Below are 25,060 nucleotides of genomic sequence, written 5' to 3'. Positions count from 1 at the left end.
AATGATATATATAGAAGTTAAACAACTGTAACAATATTATTTACAGCTCAGTTTCGGTAAATAAAGACAATAGCAGTATGAAATATTCTGTCTTCTCAATTTTGCTATCTGTTTATCATATTCAGAACTTTCATTCAGGAACATGACAATCCCTGGCCATTTCAAGTTAGAGAAATGTCAAACACAGATCTATGACTAGTTTTTATCAAAGCAGTTACACTAGCTTCCATAAAGGCTATTTGAAATATGAAAGGGAGGCAAGGGTGGTCTAAGTAAAAGAAAATGAGGAGGGAGTGGGACTTCATCATTCCATGCATGACCCTGCAAGGAGGTTAAGAAACTAGTCCAGACAATTCTTGTGCAAGAGAGGCTGGTCTGCACAAGCAACAAAGGGAAGAAAGAGTGGCTTTCTGGAAGTGAATAAGAAGTCAGTAAGGTCTATGATACCAGTCAGGAAGGACAGTCAACTGATTTGTTAGTGAACAGGAAAGGAGATTTTGATAACCAGTTAACTACTAAGAAGCAATACTCCTAACAGGAAAGTTTAAAACCTTCTTTTTTGTATGCTTAATGATCATACATACTGGTCTCCAAAATCCAAATTACTTCCAAAGCAGAAGCCTTTCAGATCAAGTATTTTTACTTATTCTGTTATCCTAACTCCTATATATAGGTTTTTTTTAAATTGGGGCTTGGCCCCCATTTCACCCATCTATTTTTATTTCCCAGAAGCCATGACACTTGATCAAGTATCTGACATCCAGCATTGCCAGGAGCTTTTTCTGTCAGGTGAATGACTCAGCTTAAATCTGTGAACAACAAAATATTGTAACATTGATTCAACAATTCTTACAGCTCCATGTACCTTGATGATCTCCATCTGTCTTGCAAACCAGTTAACATGCCAATACCGCCCTCTTTGCTGTTTACTGCCTTGCATCAGAGATTTTGAAATAGCATTTGACAAAGAGTAAGTCCTTATTTCAATCAATACTCACAGTGATACGAAAATGTTTCATAAAAGCATATCCATGCGCTACAATTCAGCTGAATGAAGTAAAAAGAGGCTGAGAACAACACAGCAATGACAAAAAGAGAACATAACATGCACTCAGCTTTCTCTGTTTTATTTTACTCAACTGTGATTCCTTTAAGAGGGATTAAATTTGATCAGAATATTTTTTGTGAGCAGTACCTACTGGAACTGAATTTACCTTCAAACTGAGTGGAACATCCGTAACTTCTCCTAAGTTTCTCTTAGCTTTATGAGAAAAATGTTCTGATTTTCAAAAAAGACCAATAAGCTGGAAAATGGACTTTCCTTTACTATTTGACATGTAGAACTATATGCCACCTATGATCACAAAGAAGTAAAATACTCTTTTCATTTGCACTGTCATAGTTTGAGATTACCCCCCCCACCCTGAGCCGGAGGGCCTAGAGGTGATTGGGTGCCGGGGCAGTCTCCCCTGGAGAGCCAATCACTGCTCGTTTTGTTCACTCCTGCTGAAAAATCATATATACACAACCAGCAGAAGTTGTTGGCAATCGGTCTGGCTGGCTGGCTGCTGTTGTGTCTGCTGCTTTGTGTGTGTGTGGGTGAGAGAAGGCCCGGGGGTGGCAGGGCCCCCTTCTTTCCCCTCCAGGGGGAAGGGGGACCCTGCAGCCCCACAAACTCTGCCTAAGCCAGGGTTGGAGGCAGCATTGGAGTGAGTGTGTTTGCTGTGAGGAAAGAGACTCACAATATAAGGTAAGCGGGAGAGAGAGGCAGGCTTTGCAGCCAAGCCCTCCTTCCCCCACCCCTTTTGCAGTTAGGCTGTGGAGGGGGGCTTCTTCTTTTCCCTCTCACTGTAAAGTGGAGGGGAGGCTCGGTGTTGGAGCTGAGCCAAAGTGGATGGGCTAAATGCAGCTCGGTGCCAGGGAGATAACCCCAGGCAAAATTGGAGACGGACCAGAGAAAGGCCCGGAGGATGTCTTTGCAGTGATTTAAATGCAAGACAGCCAAAAACCCGGAGGAGGAATGAAGATTCCAAGACGCGCACGTTTGATAAGCTGACTAAAGTACAGCAGCACAGAACCGAGGCATGAGAGAGAGAGAATCACACAGCAGAGATGGCAAGGAACCAAGGAGAAAGGACTCAGAGCTATCTTCTTGGACTTCGTGAGAAAGAAAAGACTTCAGCAAACAGCGGAGGTTGATGGGGGGAGTGTTCAGGTTCCCTGAACACTCCCACGAGAGAGAGACTGGTTACCTATCAGCCTGAAGAGTTTTTTCCTGGACTGAATTGAGGGAGAAAGCTTAAAGGGACTGATAGAAGTGTGTAATTATATATATATAGTTGCTTTTAGCTTGTACAGTATTTATTGTGTAGAATAAATGTATATATACTTCCCCTTTTCCCCTATAGAAGCCTCTTGCCTGAAAGTTTCTCTTCAGTGTTGAGATAAAATTGTGGGAAGGGGTGGGGGAAGCCTGGAAACTGGATTTTGGATTTCTGTGGTGGTTCAAACCACCACATGCATAAAGTTTAAAACTAACTTATTTCATGAATGCACACTAAAACCCATTACACATCCTTCTCTTGTCTGTTTTTCACTATGCCCACAGCCACATACCAATGCTGAATATGATATGTCAATAATAAAACTAATGTAAAGCTCAGAGGCACTTCTGAAAAACCTCCTGAGGCATTGGTAAAAATTACATTAGAGTAAGGTATATCATCACTGGTTCTATCTGAAAAAATAGTTGATAAACATTTTGTCAAATCCACAAAAGAGGTGTAAGCTAGTATGCATATACATATATATATATGTGTGTGTGCGTGTGTATAAAACTTTAAAAAGGGAAATATGGGTATTTTCCTCAGGAAAGAAATCTGGGAATTTATTATTCATTATCACAAACAGCCTAAGACTTTTTTATTAAAATGAAAGTAGTTTCCTGTCTGAGATAATTGTGGTACATTCCTCATTGGAATGAAGAACTAGTATAAGGAAGCCAATAAAATATTGAACCAACTTATTATATCTTAGCGCAATATTTTCAGGAACACTGGTTAGAATTTTCTGCTGTAAGAAACAAACCAGGAAAAGTTCTACAACCTAAAGAAAAGAAAACAGTGTACATGAAAGAATATTTTATCTTTACTAAACAACATTGACACAGGTGCCTACTCTCTGGTCAACAATCTGTGCCCAAAGAACCACCCTATACCTCACTTCTGAAGCAACTGGTATAGTTGACTGCATTCTCATGCTCCTCCCCAATCCTTCTTCTTCTGTTTTTGTCTTATCCTATCATCTAACTCATTGTTCATCATATACCATAATACCTCTTTTACCAACTGCAAAAATGAAATCCAGCAGTCTACCCTTCTTAGAAAGTAACTACATTTCACCCACTATTCTCCACTGTAATAGCACTATGAGAGTAAAGAGAATATTATTTATACTATCTGGAAGAGTTATATGACTTTATGGTCTGCACAATAGCTTTCACAAACTCTAACTGCACGTTATTTTTATCTTTGTTTCAATATGCTGTACTCTCATTGTTTACTTTTTGTTTCTTAATTAAAGAGAGCCTGTCACTCTAATGAAGTGAGTAGATTTATTATTCAAAAAACATATTATTCAAATTATTTTACTGAATAATACTTATAAATTCCTAATATTTATCAGCAGTAAATACAAACAAACGTAACACAATAATGTAACACTTAAAATGCTACCATATGTTAAACAGAATGAGGAGTCGAAGAAAATTTGTATACAGTTCTTTCAGTCCCATTTGCTTTATTCCTAGCAAAGCTTACTCATTTTTTAGGAGCGAATTTTCTGTAGCAGGGAGAGATCATGAGAAAAAAACAGATTAATTCAACTCCACAAAGGCAAAAAATAGATATTTGTCATACTATATAACTTCTGTGACAAGAAAAAAATCTAAAGTTCCTCCTCTGAAATTTCATATGAAATGTTTACAACCTAAGAATTTATATTAGCCTTTCTATAATTAGCTTTTGATACTTAATGTTTCTTCCCACTGTCTACAAAATACTACGTTTTCTAAGAACTTTATTTTGGTTTAACATAGAACAACTGTCTCATAAGAATAAAATAGGTACACTTCTAAAAGAACATTCTGAATGTTGTGGTGTCCCTTTGGACTCTGATGACCCCTGGAACCCAAACATGACTTCAGCATGCCAGAAAGACCAGAGCATTATCTGAAATTTCAGGGAACAGATTCACTGTTATTCACGTACACATGTAAGAGCAGAAATACCAGCTAGCTAGTAAAACAGCTGTACTTTACCTAGGCAGTAACAAAAAACAAAATATCTCCTTCCTAACAAATTTTCCTTTGGTATATTTTTTTTCCTCATTCACATCTTAGCCAGTTATACAGTAAAAATCTAGAAGGGTAAGAACAATGCAAAGGAAGGGTATGAAATTGTATAATGAGAAGCCCCAGACTATCAGAAAGTAAAGCAACTTTAAATGGGTTTAGGGTCATTTTTTTGCAAAATATTATCCTTAGAATGACAAATTTCCTTTATATTTGTATACAACTTACGCTCCTTAGCAAGGATTTTTCATGTCCTTTCTTCGTGATGCCAAATCATCTACCCAGTCTGCTGTGTAGAGGAACCCAGTTCCATGCTCAGCCTCACTCATTCTCATAAATGACTGGGAAAATGCCTGTAGAATTATCATCACCTCCCATCTGTAAACTACTCCTTGAGCTCACTGCCCCCAGTACTCTGATTATAGAGCCTATATCTCAGTAATTTTCAGTCATGTTATCATTCAGGCATTCTGGTCCTTGAATGACGAAAGCTAACCATTTCCTTGGAACAACAATGTGGATTATATCAGTGCAATACTTCAAAGTTCCTTACTACTACAAAAATATTGCAAAACTTCCATCCAGTATGAGTCCAGTGAGCATCACTCTCACTTTCCCCATGGCAAACAACGTATTAGGCTTTCTTTAATGAAAAGACAGAGCAAAGAGGCCAAGTAACATTAGTGGCCACAGCAGCCCTGAAATCTAAGGAAATTTTTGTCAGGACAGGACAAGACATCAGTTGGGGTGGACTAGCAGGGACAGTCTGAACAAAAACCTTGTTCTGCTCTCATCCCCAGTCCAAGGATTTCGTTCACTAGGGCTGCTGTATTAGTTTACTTCAGAAGCACAAAATGTGCAAGGGTTAAATTAAGATCTCAGATCACATATAAGTTATACATAAACACAACACTCAAGGTTCCCTAAAAATCCAGTACAAAGAGTCAGTTGATCAGAATGAAGAAGTTACCTTCTAATGGTAAATCCAGCCTCTAATTGCTAATTGAAAGATTAGACATACCAAACAGAAAGCAAAAATGGAACCTGCTATAAATTTCTAGCTATTGTTAAAAAAAGCCCAGATTTTCAGCTTCCCTGGTATTAGCAGTTATTGGTGAATTGTATTACCACATATATTTTTATTAAAATAGTTTATTGATAATATTGACATTGCATTTTTAAAAAAATACCTAGGTCTACAAAGTATTTTAGCAGCAGCATGACAAACAATTTAACTATTATTACCTTTAGTTTAACTCCACATGACATTTTAAATCACCATGCCAGGAAAACTGACATACTGAAATCTCAGAGATCTGAAATTGGATATTTTCCCCATTTTATGAGGAACATGTAGAAGATGATATTTAAGCACATGCTGAATAGGAAGTACTAGGGAAAGTTTACCATAATATCAACCTAACTGAAGCTTTTAACAGCTACTTCAAAATGTTAATATAAAGAACTACCTTTGGCTGATCATAGTGGATTACCCCTGCTGCCATTCAGCTGATATATGGGCTGCGTACTGTTTAGACATAAAATGGAACCTAAAGGAAATGTCAATTAGGCAAAAATAAAGATGAAATGTTATAACTGCTTTTTCTAAAGAAAATACAAACATGGAAAGAAAAAGATAATTTCCCTTTATTTATTTTATACAATGAAACTTCAATTTGCCATTCTAAACTGAGGAACAGCATATTCTAGTGTCCTATACTAAAATGGCCTCTGGGAACATTAATTATTAGTATTAACCTCGAAACGATCACAGTTAAACAACAACTTCCTTTTCTGCTTGCATGAATAGATGCCTTATAATTTAATATTTTAAAAGAAGAGTAGTAAGTGGTACAGATAATTGGTGCTGGAAATTCCCAGTAGCAAACAAAATCTGTCCTAATAGCAGCTAAATAAAGTACCATGTTATTCCTAAAGAAAAAAAAAAAGGCACCAGAACTTCCAGTTCTATCATTAATATACCAATCATTAAGTTAATATAATAATTTGCATAGTCCACTGCTTGTTTATCTAATACAATAACATGAAAAAGCCACAATTCCAATATGTATTTCCTACATACTGTGACCACTCACTCCTCAGGTAACAGGATTGCCTCAAGCATAATTCAGGAATATATGAAAGATAGCATGGTTGTACTGAGATAGCATGACATGCTGAGGATTACAGTGAACAAAAATGTATTCAGACTTTTCTTATACCACACTCAGACCATCCATATCCATGCATCTGTTACTCTAATTACCAGCCTTCTGCAGCTATGGCAAAGCTAAATTTGTGATGGCTAATTTTCTTTTAATAGTGCTTGGGGTGAATTTCAAATAAAGCACACAAGGGGAAGCAGTATCAACCAGTACAACACATGAAGAGAGTTCACAATGAAAAAACTGTATTTCTCTTCCTTTTATACTCTTTTGTTATCAGCCACATCAGAATTCAATTAACTTAGGGTAACAGATAATAGATAACCCTTTACCACCATTCACCTCCACGTACATTATAGCATACTTAGAATTCAATAATTGCTCTGATGTATTATAATAAGCTTAAAGTATACAATATTCATCATATTTAATTTCATGGGTTTGGATACTTATGTTTCACTTTTTTTTTAAGACTTTAAAATCAGAATCATATGAGCTCACTAAAGAAAAAAATAATCACTTTGCTCAAATAAGATTTCTGACAACCAGAAGTACTGATTCAGAACTGATTCAACTTTAACTGTAAATGCATTTCTCCAGGATCAAACCACACTTACCAGTGTGACAGCAGGAAAAAGAAAGGAAAGTCCCTTGAAAATCTATTCTTAAAAGCTGAAACCTGGTATATAACACTCTAATCCACATGGTAAGCTGAGTGAAATGTAGCAGTGTTCACCCACCTCTCTTAGGTGACAGCAGTTGAAGTGCACTGTATTAGTTAATAAAAGCTCAGCACATGGTACTGTAATGTGCCAAGCAAATTCCAAGTTTGACTAAAAATTCATTTCCTAGATATGGCAGAGTAAATTTTGGTGGCTTTTTCTTTAACACTAACAGCACATCAACATAAAGTGGCCTATAGAAAGCAACAGTTCTTCATCAAAGTTCCCATTTGGGGTTTTAACTTTAAACAGAATGTAAATATTTCTAATATTCATATTGAAAAAAAATCTTTGAAACATCATTTTATACAAAGTAGAGATCATCTTACAAATAAGGATTGAAACTATGATTATTCATTACATTTATGGGGCGTTTCAACTGTGCTACTGACCATAATTCTCTGAAAGACTTATTAATTGAAGCACGATCAACAGATATTAGTACAGATTTTTTGATTCAGTAATAAATATTTTCTATGAAAGAAAGCTATAGAAATGGAATCTCTTTATACATGCAGTTCTGAATGAATCCTAAAAAGATAATTAATAATGGCAAATTAATCCTTGCACTAAACCTTGAAGAGTTCATGTAGTTTACAGAAAGGCAAATCCATTCCACCAAAATGTAATCTTTCTTCATAAGTCATCACTAGCAGAGAAAACTACAGAAACTACAATAAAGGTCTCAGGTACTGCAATTGGCCAGAAGGAAATGCAGTATTCAGAGAAACATCTTGTGCCCACAAAGACTCAGCTACTTCAGAACTGAACCAAAGCAGCCACTCCCCTGAGCGCTGGACTGCTTAGAGCCAGCCAGAAGCAGGCACAAAGAAGTATTTAGCTACTGTCTGCCACTGGATTTAGGTAGAGAAATCAAGCAAAAAGGTTGTTCCCTCTTCTTAGGAAGGAGACCTGCTCAGTTTTGGAGTCAAACCATTACTCTCCTGCTCCCAGGAGACTTGAATCACTACTGAAACACACTAAACTGAGCAGCACCTATGCTAAATTGAATAGGATCACTTTTCATCCTTTTTGTGGTATCTGAACTACTGATCCAGGAAAAAATGGAAGATTCACAGGAAATGAAAGACTAACAACTATTCAGCATAGTTCTTAAGTTTATGGTATGAAAGAGTCATGACACTTTTTTCCAAAATTCTATACATTAGCAGTTACCAGGCTTGAGAGGAAAAAATGATCCAGAAGTACAACAGATCAGGTAAACTAGATTAGTAACAGGGAAGGAAGCCTTTTCCTAGCAATTTATATGTAATTAAATGAAATCATACATAGCTAATGAAAACTGTAGAAATCCTGAACTAATATCTACAGAGTCAGGATTTCATAACATGAAGGTAAACCAGCCACTTCTAATTCAGTGCAGGGTTTTTAACAGCTACAAAACAAAGGGAAAAAAGAAGCAGTAATAATATGACTAAAAATGGAAGGACTGAACCACAGAATATCATCATCCTACCAACTAACACATCTTTAATTCAGAATATGGGAGACTTCCAGAACATAAATTCATTGACTGAAAGGAAAACTTGACCTTGAATGCAGTTAGTCCCTGTCTTCGCACACACATAGTGCATATACTACAAATAAGTGACCCTGACCTTGTGAAAGATGACCCTGCAGTCAGGGTAGTTGCAGCTTCTCTCCTGTACTGCCATGAGATTGGTTTGAAAAATAAACATAAATTATGGACAAATTAATTCGTCACATGCAAATCAAAAACTGGAAAAGAAGGCTACTCACAAATGCTTATTAAGCCAACTGAAATTATCATATCTCTATCCTTATCTTCTGTTTCTAATTAACAGAAAATGGAACTACCTAAACAGTAGCATATGGTAAAAATGCAAAGCAAGAAACAATTCTTCAACCCCACGTTAATTAAATGGAGATGAAATGACTACATTCTTCTCTGCATGTTCAACCACTCTTTTTATTTTTTTAATAACATCTTTTCATGCAGCTTTTTTTTTCTTTTAAGCCCAGTCATTTCTGTTCTTTAAACAGAAACAGAGAGAGCAAAGAAAAACTGATATCTGGACTCTGGAGGAGATGAAAATGTAGATCAAATAATCACTCAATAATCACTTAGATGCATTAAGCATCTTAAAACTGACAGATTTTAACTTTGTATTTGCACCTACAGAAACAGGACAACAAACACAAAAATAGAAAAAACAAACATCACATTAGTTGTTGCACTCTCCCAACTACTGAAAGGCTAAGTCAAAGTATAACTCAAACAACAACTTCAGAAATCCAGTACAAATTTGGGTAGAATTTTAAAATATAAAATCTAAGTATAGCTAGTGCAGTTACAATTAAAAAGTGTCATTAAAAATAAATGCAATAAACTGATGAGTAGTATTTATTTTAACATTAGCAGATAGTCAAATGTGCATGGTATTAAATTATAGTCAACTACACTACTAAAAATATATGAGGGGATTCTGAACAAATCCTTAAATCAACAAATTAAATACTGCAGAAAGACAATGGCGTGAAGCAAAAAAATTTTCATTTCACTGCAATCTACATAACAGAAACTATTTTTAATTATACATTAGTGATCTTTACGGAATAGTAATCAAAGCCTATGAACCTTTAAACAAACAAAAGAACTTAGGGTTTTTTAACTACTGCTTAGCCCATTTTCTCTCTATCAAATTCAGAAGAATTAGCTCATAAATAAAATAAGCACATGCTATGCCTAACAACATAAACCCAAAAAGAATCTTGAATATTGCAGAAAATAAGACTGGCAAACAAATTCTGAAAATGTATATTTTGATTTACTAACCTGTGTGTTTTACCAAAGTAAGCAGTTTTCTTGAACACACTATTTGCTTGGTTGCACTTTAAAACTCTTAGTTTTATTCAGGATAGGTTTACTAAAAAGTTTGGTTCTGCCTTTACGGAAAAGTGCTAGCTCTCTCTGATAATCTCCTGTTACAATTTGTGATAATAAACAAATTAAGTGAATATTTTCAAAGCTAAAAAGTAAGCAGGGGGAAAGAACTTCTTCCCTTCTTGTACCACAGTACGTGTAACCCAGGCTGTGGGCACTGGCAAGTCTATGGCACTAACAAAACAAGTCAGATTTCAGCTCTTTTTCCTGACTTGAGAACTCTATGACACATTAGTATTCAGCTTTCTAACTGAAAACAATGAAACAATGCAATCTTGATATGGTAAGACAATGCTGCACATATCTGTTTCCTGAAATACATTCTCTGAACCGCTATTAGCTTTTTAAACACATTTTAAGAATAGCTGTTTCTGTTCACTGCTCACCAACTGACAGTGGATATTTCAGAGATACACTGAAGCCACAGACATCTACAACAATTAGAACAGTACTATTCCACATAAATGTGGCAAGGATACCCTTTTTCCAGAGCTAAAAAATAAATCCAACTGATTTTTTCTAAAACTATTAATATTTTGCAGGCAGCACACTATCATTTAATGAATAAATACTGATTTTTTCCCCCAGTAACTGCAATGACAAACTTTAGTTATCCAGCTACTATTTTTACCTTTGCTTTCCTTTTCTAAGAAAACAGGAGCTCTAAACAGGCACTTCAGATTTAACATTGATCTGACAGTTACAGAAATTATTAAGCACTGGAGCATTTATGAGACTAGTGTAAATCACTAATGCTGTTACTTGCTCTGATTTTTATGTCACTGTTTTCTTGACAAACGGAGCCAGGCTGAAGACATTCTACCATGACAGAATGCTTACAACACTTTTCTGGAATTTCCATAAGGGAATATTCTATAGTTTTAGATCATGAGTTAGTTTTTTTCTCTCAGTATTTCTTACATAGCATGATCTTGTTTCTATTATACACCATGAGTTGTTTCAATTAACTTGGCTTGCATAAATGCAACTGACCAATTCACTGTTGACAAAAATCTACGAGAAATGCCACTCATATCTCCAGTAACAGCTGTCACCAGAAGGGTGCTAAATACGAAATGGACTGATTATGTAAGTGAGGTAGCACACAGTTCACCTAAAAATGTTCTACGAAGTGGAACACCTAAATATTACAGGTGAAAACTTGTTCTTCTTAATTTTTCTGTAAAGTGGATTATCATCATGTTTACATCTCATATTTCAGCCACAGAATAAAGCAGGGTATATACTGTGCTATTCTGAGAGGAAAAATAGGTGGAAACTAACCATATTCCCTTTGATACAAGCGGAGTGTAAGTAGAGTAATGACAGAGTCAAACTGGAGAAGAAACAAGAAAAAGGAATGGTAGGAACAGAAATAATATACTCCAAGAGCATAATGCCTGATATTCGTCTGTATTGCAGAGAAAGCAGTTCAGGCAATTAATATTTTAATATACAGAACTTCAGTTCTTCTCTATGATTTAAGAAACCAGTGGATTTTTCTGAAACACACTTCAAATGTAACAACTTCTTTGTTGGTCAGGCAAGTATCTGTAGATTTCAGACAAGACATTAGCCTCACAGATTGTTTCTTGCCACGATTCACTGTCACTGTATGAATTATGCTCCTTATAATGCAAATCATTATGGTGAAAAATAATTTTGAACTTATATTAATAGCAACAAACTATAGAGATAAAATAATGTAGTACTTATTTTTACCCAAATGAACAGAATAGTTTTGAATTAGACAAGCAGTAAGTAATGATCTACTTTCAGAAAAAGTGTTGGGTTGTTTTTTTTTTCAAATTGTAGGGTTCACTCCTGTGATAATAAGCACCACACACAGTTAAACAGCTTGCACTTCCATTGAGCAAAGGTACAATAGTGAGAAAAAAAAAATCTTCCTTACCTATGTATACAATTCTTAGATTCGAGATAAGCCATACCAGAGGCAGCATCTAATGAAAATTTCACCAACTGTTTGGTTTTTAGCTCATCCTTCTTTTTTCTTAAAAATGACAGGAAATCACCTCCTAGAAAAACAGAAAGATGGACAGTGAGATACGACTGATTTCTCTCTTGGGGTTCCAACATCAAACAAAATGTAGTCATTAGCTGTTTTCCTCACCCCATCCATTTCAGGTTAGCCTGAGAAAAAGGAAGGAACCCACCTTTCAAAATGCGTTTTCCCTTAAACATTAGATGCTTAAAAGTGAAAACTGCACAGAATGCTTTTGATATACCCAAAGTCTTCACCAGTGTACAGTAAATACAGACTCACATAAAAACTGTTGACAAAACCAATTGATAATTTGTGATACATCTTATTCTCTAATCATAGAATGACTGTTGTTTATAAAAACTGTGAATAAAGAGATCCTATTAAAGGGCTCCTATTAGTTACAAGAGAGTAATGAATTTTTAACTGATCATTTGCAGTGATGTTTCTCAAATTCTACACTGATGTGTTTAGAGGGGTAACAAAGCGTTTTACTTCTTGGGCAACGTTAACTGAACATTTGACATGGGCAATGGAAGGTGAACAGCTATTACTGTAACTTCACAGTCTTCTGCCTTGGAGGAACAAAAGTTGTTGTCCTCTTGTCTAAAGAACAGGAGGGGTCAGCATTGAGGATTTCCAAAAAGAAAACTGTATTAGTAAATAAGCTGGAGAGATATTAAACAAACACTGCAAAGACATGTTTGGATTGACATAACTGTATTAAAGATTTTTCTAAAACAGACTTTATTGTTCCAGAAAATAAAATATATTTCATTATTCCAGTGTGTAGCCAGCCATTGCTCCAGTATTTGTTTCTTTTCACTGAGGACTGAATTGACTATAGTGATTATATCTTGCAATCATGCACTGTTACACAATTTTATATACTGCCTTTCTTTGCAATGTGAAATGACAATATATATTAAAAGTTTCATGTGGGTTTTTCTTTTTAGGAGGCCATTTCTATTTGTATTTCATATTGTAAGAAATAAATAAGAATATTGAAGAAAAAAGTCTGATGTTATGAAGAGTAATTGTAATGCCCTTCAAACATGGAGTTGGAGCTGCTCTTTACTCCCAGACTGGGTAACGCACAGACAGGAAATCAAGAGGTGACTGGATGCCCTTGACTCTAAAGCCAATTTGAAATACCCTCTGTTTTGCAAAATATGGTTACACATATTACATTTCCAAAGTCTGACTAGAGTTCATCTTGGGATACTGACTTTTAAACTCTAATGAAATCTTGAAATTACAAATCACTACTGCAAATGGGACTGGGTAATAATCACCTTTTCTTTAATCTGAGAGGTTACTGAAATAGCCTGGTAACTGGCAAAATGTAGGTATTGCCAGAGAGAAGTAAGATAAACACTCTAATTAAATACATGTCATTTCTTACATATGTAAACAGAATTATTCTGGTTACAGTAGTCAGTTAAAAATAATTCTTAAGCAATTCCCCCCTCCAACACATACAACAAGCTGATGAAAATTATTTTATTTATATTGATGCCTTAAGCCCCCTAATGTTTTTTATTTTTCTAATTTTGTAAGCCTTACAAGTTTTATAGGTAATAGAAGTAGATTTTAGAAACAATCCCTTTCTCCCTCCTCCCTGTAGCACCCCTTAGTTTATACATTCCTTAATCCTCTCACCCCATTCCATACCCCCATATCAACCCTATTCCCATATCCAGTAGAAGATGTTTACTCTCTTAGTCAAGGCAAGCCTGTCTTGTTTGGAGAACGCCTGTATCTTGGCCTAAACTGCAGGACAGAGTCAAAGAACGAGGTGACTCTGCTCTCTGTACCCCGAAGATGAGGAAGAATGATAAAGAGGGGGTCTCAAAAAGCCCCCCAACCCAATTCCAGGAGGCGGGCCTGGGGGTGGACCAGGCCAAAAGTTATAGGGTGGACACACTTGGGATTGGCCAGATATTGTTATAAATGTAACATCCCGGGCACAGCCCAGCGCGCGCGTCGTGTAACATCTCTTTGCCTTGGCATAATTAAACCCTTTCTTATCTCACCCCAGCTAACGGCTCCTGAATTTTTTCGTAGCACCAGCTGAGCAGGCATCAATATACTGAGAACTCACTCTTCTGTACATAGGAATCATCTTTTAATTAGTAAGTATGACTGTATGCCTTTATGAATGTGAAGTCTTCCAATCTTGAAAAACTGTGGTGTTACTTGCATGAGAGCAGTAAATCAAGGAAGCTTAAAAAAAAGCCATATAAGACCATCTCAAAAAAACCCTATTCTCAATCAACCAATGTTTCCATATTGAAGACTGAGAGTTTCTAACAATTTACTGCAGGAAAAACTGAAAAGACAGATTAGATCAGTTTGACAATCTGGGAAAAAACCCAAAACCAAACTAACAACAAACCCTTCTCAACTGCTATAACAACAACAGTGTTAAGTCTAAATTCATATTCCTCACAATTTGAACAAATTTTTTGTACAAATAAGTTATTTCTCTCCTCAGCCAACAGTAAAGCAATCTGTTCTCAAGTAACAAGCTACTAAAACAACAAGGTATCAAAAGAAAATCTAACCATATCCATTAAAAAATTTCAGAATAACACATAAATTTGTTTCTAATATGCTCAGGCAATCAGATTAAGATCCTAATTTTCATCAATTCATTTCTGAGTAAGATTAAAAGCTTCTCAGATCCTTACATCAGAATATGTCAAACTCGCAGAGCTCAAGCCCGTACCTTTCCAATGCAATCCAATACAATCAGGAAGTCATTTAGACTTGCTAATTTTCCTGTGTAGCAATGCACTGCATCAAATTCTAGAGTTTTACGCAAAGCGTGCAGAGTATACTTTGAGCTGTATACAGTGTACTTGATGCCTATCACCAAAAACTAGTTTTAATAAAACTATTTGAATCTGTCTCAGAGTTTTCAGTAGCTGTTTTATTTTCTTGTATCTGTCCTTGCATAGAGATTAGAAAAATGTCTTTTAAATATTCTGTTCAATATTAATTTGAAAGTGCTGTTAGTTGCAAACAAAATAAAAGAGTCAAGTGATATTCATCTCATTCTGTATGAGATATGTCAAGTTCGGCTAAATCTGATTATCCTCAGCATTGTGATACTAACATATCACTCAAGCATCTGTTCTTTACATAACAGAATTACTGTTAAGTAAATTCTGAATTTCACTGTGGTCAATGTTCCAGCTATTCGTCTTCACAGCAAAGCATCCACATGAATACCTTCAAAGTTGAATTAAGAGGATTTCACTACAAACTCTTCAGTGTAGAACTGTGGCTATGTAATATCTTTATGTGCTTCTTAAAATAAGTTTAAATATAAAAAGCCCTAATTCACTATTTGCAGCACATAGCATCAGAGCATTATTTCCAGTATAATAGCTGTTGATAAAAATGAAATAAACAGACCAATTAGACTATGAAAGAAATGATACAAAACTAGTATGCAATGTTTTCTTTTGTATGTGGGATTTCCATTGTATTCTGCACGGCTACCTGTTAATCCAGTTAATGGCCCACAAGACTACAAGGAAATGAGGTTTGCTCCAACAACTCTACAAACTACAAAAAAAAATAAATTAGACCATTCTAAATATTATCACCAAGCAGAAACTGACTGCCTGTCTAATACAACAGAATTATTTTACTAAGGAGATGACAAAATGTAGTTCATAAGCATGAACTCTGTAAGAGTAGCCTGTTATAAATGGATTTCTGAAAAGAGAACTTCATGCATTTTGCTGTGAATGGGGACTATTTCCCAATATACACAGAAATTCTGAGTGTGTGAAAATAACACATATCATCAACTCGTAGCGATGGCTGTATTTTACAGCATAAACTTTATGTTGTACATAGCTACTTAAAACTAAGAATTTAAAATAGTAAACATGCATCTCTACCAATTCTAGAAGACAGTTTTTTAAGAAAGTAAGCAGCTATTTGACAAATAATTGAAATTGCAAGGGTTTAGAAATGCTGAAGCACTCATTTTCTTTAAAATACCGTGCCTTCACTTTTCAGTTAATGGATCACTTGAGAGCAATGCAATTCTTCCACTTTATCTTTTTAATTCCTTTATTTTACATATGTAATAGCAGAAACTGTAAATAAACCAATGTTTTTCAACTGCCTACAGAGTACTGTTGTGAAATCATTTAAAACTTCATTTTTCCTGCTAAGCAAAGCAAAAAAAAAGATGTTACAATCATGCAAACTGTTGCCATTGTAATATTAACAATGGTAGTAATCAAGTCTGAGTTGAAATGCATGTATGTGAAAACAAAAGATGAAGTAAGAAAAAAAAAAGAGCTAAAAGAATGGTGTGCATCGAGACACAAGGACATGAGCAGCAGCAACAAACAAGCACACACAGAAAAAATGCGGCTTGCACAAGAACTGTGTTATGGATGACTTTTTAGCAGACAACCTGTGATGAGACCACAGTGGAGAGGACTCTCTAGGACATAATAACTGCACTATAACAAAATGAAGATGAAAAGAAGGTTACAACACATTATATGTGCTATTTCACTTCCCTTTAACAGGATGACAGGCTATAGACATATAATCAAAATAAGGAAAATATTGACAATTGTAAGCAGTCTTGCTTTAGATTTCAGGTGGATCAAAAAAAGCTAGCGAGTGAAGCCAATGTCCCAAGTGGCATAAATAACTGTCCCTCATCATCTCTCAAAAAGAAATCAGAAATCATAGCGAGACATCAATAACTTGCATGTATTGTCTTCTGTGCTGCCAAAATAATGCTACCCAGACTACCTGAACTCTTATGTGGCTCTAAGGATACAGGACTATGAGTGGCTACATGAAACCTACTCCAGAAACTAACTAAAAGGAAAATCATCTTTCCCCAGAAGGTCTTCCAATTCTTCAACAATTAATTCCTATAACTGTACTATGCTTAAAAATCAATAATCAAAAGCCTTGAAAAGGATTCCAGATCAGAGAGTCACGACAGCTGATGTGAAAAAGAATGTATATAAAGAACAGAGGTTTTTTAATGTAAAGAAAAACAATGAGCATTTTTTTTAAATTCTGAGACACTAAATAGCTACAATTACTTAAAAGCTGTTCTAGGGAAGGCAAAAATAATGTGAATACCAACAAATAAAAAGAAATAAGATGCATGTAGAAGTTTTTGCAGCTACCGAAACACCACTAATTTTTTGTTTGGTTGTTGGTTTTATCCACTTGCTGATTTTTTTAGTACAATATTGATAGAAAATAATAATATCATCAATGCCTGAAACATTTGAAGATATAAAAATCAAACTCTAGACTGAAATGTTACAATAAAAGAAGACTGTAGAGCAGAGCTTTGGTTTTGTTTTATCAAACAGAGAAGCTCTGAGCTGAAAGGAACTTTTAATTACCACCACCTACACCCTAACAAAGGAATCGGACTGTTCCTCCTCTTAATATTCTTGCAGCTGGAATCCATGCAGCGAATAGGGAGGCAGAGACCCATGTGAATACACGGGACTAAGAACAAGGGAAAGGAGGAAGAAACGGGGTCTGTATGTATTCACGTGTGTGTGTACTGCAAGAGGGTCGGTGAGGAGAGGGTGAGGTTGGACATATGGAGAGAAGGAATCCATATGAGGGTGTTTGGCTCATGATGTGCCCAACAAGAGAGAAGATGGTAGAGGGAGGCAGAAGCACAGCAACTTGCAGAGACACATAGAAAAATGGAAGCTGGATGCTTAGCTGAGTTCAAGAGGATAAAGTAAGAGAGAGAAAAAAAAAAACCTAGAGAAGCAGACAGGGGTCTGTGTGAAGAGAAATTGTAGAGTAGACAGAAGGTGGCTTTACCAACAGGTAATAATGAGAAGATAACTTATTTGACCAGAGGAAAAAAGAAGAAATGAATGGAAAACAAAGCCAGACAGTTGCGATCACTGCACGTTATCTCTAAGTGGAATTTGACCAGATTTTGACTGAATCTTTTTTTTCCATATTGATTTTTGACAGCATGCAGTAAAGATTCAGGATCTGACCACAAGATAGGACAGTGATCTGAAATCTGCTGAGAAAAGACAGCTACTAAGGATGCATGATATAGCTAGTGGGGCAGATCATGCAAAACTTCAGTGAAGTCTAAGGGTGAAAAAGAAGCAATCAGGAAAAAACCCCACACTATTTCTATAGAGATCTCATTGCCTCCAGAAACAGGAAATAGATAAAAACCACACCAAAGTAGAAAATGCAGCAGCTGAATCACACAATGTGAAACTAAAAGTTCAGATTTTTTTCGGCATCAATCAGCATTCCAAGCCTGTGTATGAAATCAGCAACACTTCCGAGTCAGGAGGGCTAATCTTAGGTTCAGGTAAGCCAATGTACATGTACTTCAACTGCTCCTGGCATCTGCTCTTCTTTGCTCAAGATGATAATTTATTTAGCAAAAAAGCTCAGATAATATGCATATAGTAAATCATATCAACAAATAAATTCTACATATCTCAGTCTCAACTGAGACTTCATTTCGAAGTGGGCTTGCTGGCTTCAGTGCATAACACAGAAGAAATACATAAAGTCAGCTGTGACTTGGTGCTATATCCTAAAGGATCACTACATACAGAAAATAGCAGTTCTATAAAAATGAGTTAAGATTTAGTAAGTTGTACCAGCTCTACCCCAGCGCCAGCTACAATGGATCTGTAGGTATTTCTACAATTTATGCTGGGTAGCCCTCTTTTCCAACAAAGGCCAAAAGGAGAGCCTGATAGGTCAGGTAGAACACTGGGCTTTATTTGCAAATGCTTCTGACCTAGCACACCCTGTGGAAGTAAAAACTGCTGTACCATACAGAAAGTAGCAATGGAGTCACTTTTCAGAAGAGGCAGAGTGAGTAATCCAGGTCAGATCAAAGTCAGCTGCAGGTAGGACAGCATGAACAGGCTAGAGAAGTAACCCCAGAGCTTGGTTAAGAATCATACAATCCTACGGTTGGAAAAGACCTTTGACTGAATACCACCAAGCCACATCGCAAAGTGCCAGGTCTACTCATTTTATGAACACTTCCAGGGATGGCAACTCCACAAAAATGGTTACAGGCACTACAGAAATGGCTATGCTCTTTCCGAATGTGCCTGTGAGTCAGTGCAGTTGACATCAAGCAGTACTGCCCCTGAGCTAATAAAACCTGTCACCTCTGATTTGCTTCTGCATCAATGGCACAGGCAATTTGCATCCCAAACGATTCAGAACAAATCTGAACGGGTTACCTTATACAGAAGCAAAGTAGGAAGTTATGACCTTGCTGAACTCCACCTTGGAAGCCAGATACATATGTCTACATATAAGCTGAACATAGTTGAAATCTAATTCCAGCGACCCTCACGTAGTATTAGACTACTGGATATTTCCACAGCTGTTTATATGTACAAGCACAGCTTTACCTGTCTCCAGCTGCCAGAGTTCAAAACATCCATGCATGTCAGCATGAGTCTAAATAAAAGGAACACACACTAACTGCCCAGTTAAATAGCGAGTTGCTTTTTTTGCAACCGTTAAGTAGAAATTCTGTGGTGGTATCAGAAATGCACATTAGTACTCCAGAAAAATGTCTACAATGCATTTAGTATAAGAATGAAAAATTTCCGTAACTGCCCACTGAGGGTAGGGAATCACACCCAGAGCAGATCACTGACAGAACACACTGAATACAGTCTACAGGCCCAGAATGGATGGGGAGACAAGAAACAACTCCTGGAAAACTGCTTAGAACTGTATGAGGTAAGGACCTTGTACAGAAATAAGATCTAGTTTTCATAATATAAAAATACATAATAGACTCACAACGTATTATATTAGCATAATGTATATGCCAGAACAAGTGGTGGACCAATCTAGCTGCAAAAACTCAACTATGTGCAGATACAGGGGATCACAAAGGATTCTATGAGGCCCTGAAAACAGCATACGGGCCTACATACCAAGTCCAAAGCCCACTACTCAGTGCAGATGGTCAAACGCTTCTGACAGATAAAACCTCCATTCTGAATAGATGGTCTGAACACTTTCAGACTCTTTTCAGTACCAACCGTGTAGTCCAAGACTCAGCAATTCAGTCCATCACACAACAACCGGTGAAAGATGAATTGGATACTGCCCCCACTTTAGGAGAAACCCTCAAGGCCATACAGCAGGTGAAAATCGGCAAGGCAGCTGAGGTTGATGGAATTCCACCTGAAGTCTGGAAACATGGGGGCCAAGCACTCCATGCTAAATTTCATGAGCTTGTGGTGCGCTGTTGGGAACTAGGCGAACTACCATCAGACCTTCGTGATGCAGTCATCATCACCTTGTATAAGAAGAAAGGTACTAAATCAGACTGTTCAAATTACTGAGGTATCACTCTGCTCTCCATTGCTGGCAAAATCTTGGCAAGAATACTCCTGAACAGACTAATACCCGCTATAGCACAAGAAATTCTACCTGAAAGTCAGTGTGGCTTCAGAGCCAACAGGAGCACCACAGACATGATATTTGTTCTCAGACAACTGCAAGAAAAGTGCAGGGAACAGAACAAAGGTCTCTATGTAACCTTTGTCAACCTCACCAAGGCTTTCAATACTGTGAGCAGAAAAGGTCTTTGGCAGATTCTGGAATGTTTAGGTTGTCCCCCCAAGTTCCTTAAAATGATCATCTCACTTCATGAGGATCAGCACGGCCAAGTCAGATATGGTAACACACTTTCTGAGCCCTTTCTAATAAAGAATGGTGTGAAACAAGGGTGCGTTCTCGCTCTTACCCTATTCACAGTCTTTTTCAGCATGATGTTCCAAAGGGCCACGGCAGACATCGAGGATCAGGATGGTATCTACATTCGACATCGTACTGATGGAAGCCTATTCAACCTAAGGCGACTGAAGGCCCACACCAAGACCCTAAACCATCTTGTCCGGGAGCTGCTTTACGCTGATGACGCCGCCCTTGTTGCCCACACAGATGCAGCTCTGCAGCGTTTAACATCCTGCTTTGCAGATGCTGCTGAGCTCTTTGGGCTGGAAGTCAGCTTAAAGAAGACTGAAGTTCTCCATCAGCCTGCATCTCAGGAAGTCCTCCATCATCCCCACATCACCATCGGCCAGTCAGAACTCAAATCAGTCCAACAGTTTAATTACCTAGGCAGCCTCATCTCCTCAGATGGTAAGATTGACAGGGAGATAAACAATAGGTTAGCGAAGGCATATAGTGCTTTTGGAAAACTCCATAAAAGAGTTTGGCGAAATAAACACTTGAAGAAAAGTACCAAGATCAGTGTTTACAGAGCCATTGTGCTGTCTACTCTTTTATATGGTTCCGAATCATGGGTCATCTACCGCCACCACCTGCGTCTCCTAGAATACTTCCATCAACGCTGCCTCCACACAATTCTAAACATCCGCTGGTCAGATTATGTGACCAATACATCTGTTCTTGAACAAGAGCAGTCACAAGTATTGAGGCCATGTTACTGAGAACGCAACTGCGATGGGCAGGGCACGTCTCAAGGATGAAGGACCAACCACTGCCTCCCTAAGATCCTGCTTTATGGTGAACTTGCCACCGGCTGCCGCAAGAGAGGAGCCCCGAAGAAAAGATACAAGGACTCCCTGAAGCAACAGCTCAGCCTCGGGCATATTGATCAGCATAACTGGTCTACTCTGGCCTCCAATCGGGAGGCCTGGAGACACACCGTTTATAACGCTGCTGATGCTTTTGAGAAAGCACGCAGGATCACCCTTGAGGAGAAAAGACAACGCAGAAAGAATCGAGCCTTGCAGAATATACCATCTAAGGAGTCTTTCTGCTGTGCCTTTTGCAACCGGACATGCCTGTCTCGTATTGGCCTTTTTAGCCACCAATGCGCTTGCAAGAAAAGCAGGTAGAGCCCTTCCCAAATCTTCATTCGCGAAGCCTAGCCATGATGATATGCTGGAGGAAGCTAAATTAAAACTCAACAGACAATATGGATTCTTGAATTGCTTAATTTTTGAATGCCTTACATAACAAAACAAAAATGCATTGAAAATATTTCTGGGGTTATAATTCTAACTATTAATGGTTAATAAATGTTTGTATATATAGAAACCTGAAACAGAAAATAGGCTATCAACTTATGATTAAACAGGCCAACAGCTAAAAGGAGCAAGTCACAAAATGTGTGACTTCAAGCTTCCTTCTACTACCTTGAATCAAGCATTGGTATATATAAAGATGTTTGCATTGACTCTCAATTAAATAAATCCTTCCAGAGAGAGCTGGTGCAGGCATTATGATGGTGCTTATCTTGACTGCCTGTGCAGACTCTTTGCTGGAGGGACAGAGGCATCATGGAAGATTCTACAAGATAAACTGTTGAAATAGTTGCATGAAGCAGTAACTGCACCACAGTATTCTACATCTATCTTCAAAATGCCCTATTCTAGAGCACACATTTCAGGAACATGCCAAGCTCCTACCTCTAAATTAAATTATCCTTTCAAGACAAGCTAAAATTCAAGCATATTTAAATGAACATAAAGAAGGAGAAGAAAGAATTTCATGGCTTAGGATTGTTTTTTGCATTTTACAGATTACATTTGATTTCGACTTTTTTGACTTCCCCCCAAAGGAAGATAAAAAAACATTCAAAATTTTAAAGGGATTCCTGTAGTTTCTTTTTGATTACATGGGAGATTGCATGATAAATTATGAGCAAGTGAAAATGCATTTAAGTGACCATGAGTACTTCAGTGAATTAAAACCCAGTTTGTGATCCATGATCGTGAAGAGAGAAGTTGGGACGAGGAAGATAATAGTGAGAAAAGGTAAAGGAGATGGGTTTCTTCTTTTTCTGTCTTTTTCCATGAAAAGATGCTGAGTTTACTTTAAAAAGAACAGGAAGCAGGCTCTGTCAAGCCCTTCAGCATTTTCCTGGTAACCTTCACACCCCCCAAAAAGATTCAGCATCCATTTGTCTCAGGTTGTCAGTCTGGACTCTGGCAGTATTTCAGGCAGTCTTTCTGATCACCAATTAAATTTGCTAAAAATGAGCTGTTATGAAAACTCCTTATGCCCTGCATGGCCTTAAGAGACAATGGCAAATAGTTCTTTTGCTGTTCTGAATACCAAAGCAGCTCCTCATAATTATTTCTCTTTCTTCAGTTTTAAGGTCAACAATGCAAGATAAAGTACAAAAACCCCACTGGGAAAACAGACACAGAACAAAGAAAAATTAATAAATTAACACAGAAAATATGAGTAAAATGCTCAGTTTTTCAGACTGAGTTGGCATTACAGAAAAGTTACATAGTTTCTCACACAGTACTATAAACCATACCTTACACAAAGTTCTGCTCTTCCTCATTTTGGAAGCCATCCCTTACAAAGGCTTATCTACATTAGTAAATTCCAGTGGCAGCAACCTTCACTGAACAACCTTAAGACCGGAATCCCACATTACTTTTCAGTCAGATTAGTCAAGTCCATAAGACAATACAAACTCATAGTGCCATACTAAACCCAAACATTTTGCAAATCTCAGGATTTCTCTTCCCAAAATTCATTAGCAATTCTCATTTTAACTTCTGCTGTCTTTCTTGGGATAAACTGCATACTTAAAGTGTAGCACAAAAGATTACTGAAAAGTTACTGTATTAAGTTATGAAATAATGCACTATCCATACTTTTATATCCAAAGATATCAGAAAAAAACCCTCCATCTGATATCACCTTTGCAACAAACCTTATGAAACCATCTTGGGTGACATTCCATTATTAAGTAGTAAAAGGAAAGCAGGAGTATTACAAAGAAAATAACTTACAGCAACCTATATGATTATTAGAGTTCTTCATAATACTAAAACGTTGCAACAGACTAATTTTTCTAAGTAGAAATTTCGAAAGTTATGAAAATCTTGGGTGAGATACAAACATTTGAGAATCTGTATTGGGTTTGCATGGCAAGGTTTTGGTGTTGGGGGCGCTACATAGGTGGCTTCTATGCAAAGCTGACAGACATCCGACAGAGATGCCAGGTAGCTCCAGGATGGACCCACCACTGGTCAAGGCTGAGCCCATCAGCAACAGTAGTAACTCCTCTGTGAGAACATACTTAAGAAGGAAAAAAAGTTGTTGTGCAGAAGCAATTGCAGCCTGTGGTGGTTTGACCCAAAAGCCAATTTTCAAACCCCCCACAAATTCACCCAAATGTGAGAGAAGTTTCACACAGGTACAAATTCAGCACGGGGGAATTATATCAACATTTATTGTTAACAGAATGAAAACTATATAGTAATATATATATGCAACAATCTTAACTAATCTTCCTATGATAAAACAATGTATTTACACAGACTACCTCTTCCTCCCCACATAAAGTCCAGGAGGAGAAGTAGTCGTCCTTTCACTTTCAGGGCCACAGCTCCAATTCATAGTAGCTGGAACATTCTTCTCTTCTTCTCTCTTCTATAGGGTGTGGGGGATCTGCCCCACTTCTGGCCACTCAGTTATGCTATCGAGGGCTCGCCCATGGGCTTCGAGGGAAACAGCTTGTTATCACCATTGTCTTCACCATGAAGTACAGAGAGTTAAAGCTCAAAGTCTTTATCTCTTGCTCCATGAAGGTTTCCTTCCACAGGAGTTTCAGGGAGTCCTCTAAGTCTGAGGCCACCCCTCCTTTCCTCGGTCAAAGGGTTCTGGGGGTTTTGGCTCAAGGCCCTACCCCAAGAATGCTACAGCAGACCTCTCTCCATCTGCTCTGTCTCAGCTGGACACTGGTACCGTCTGGGACATTCCAGATCCGCTCTGCATTTTGCATGCTGCCGCTGCTTCAGCATCATGGCTGTGTGCCCTAACCTGTCCCGGGCTACTCCGTGGCTGCGTGTTGCC

At 37.4% G+C, this 25,060-nt stretch overlaps 1 protein-coding gene across 1 annotated transcript in view; it reads right to left on the bottom strand.

Moving 5' to 3' along the window:
• Positions 1–25,060, bottom strand: part of FER (FER tyrosine kinase) — a 159,917-nt gene that overhangs the window by 26,130 nt on the left and 108,727 nt on the right. The window contains exon 17 of the mRNA XM_027671091.1: positions 12,077–12,200. Coding sequence (XP_027526892.1) covers positions 12,077–12,200 — 124 coding nt within the window. The remainder of the gene's footprint in view (positions 1–12,076; positions 12,201–25,060) is intronic.

Source organism: Neopelma chrysocephalum, unplaced genomic scaffold (assembly GCF_003984885.1).
Source record: "Neopelma chrysocephalum unplaced genomic scaffold, ASM398488v2 Primary Assembly neopelma1_97034, whole genome shotgun sequence".
NCBI classification, from domain to species: domain Eukaryota; kingdom Metazoa; phylum Chordata; class Aves; order Passeriformes; family Pipridae; genus Neopelma; species Neopelma chrysocephalum.
The sequence above is the reverse complement of the archived record's forward strand: the minus strand, read 5'-3'. Positions and strand labels throughout refer to the sequence as shown.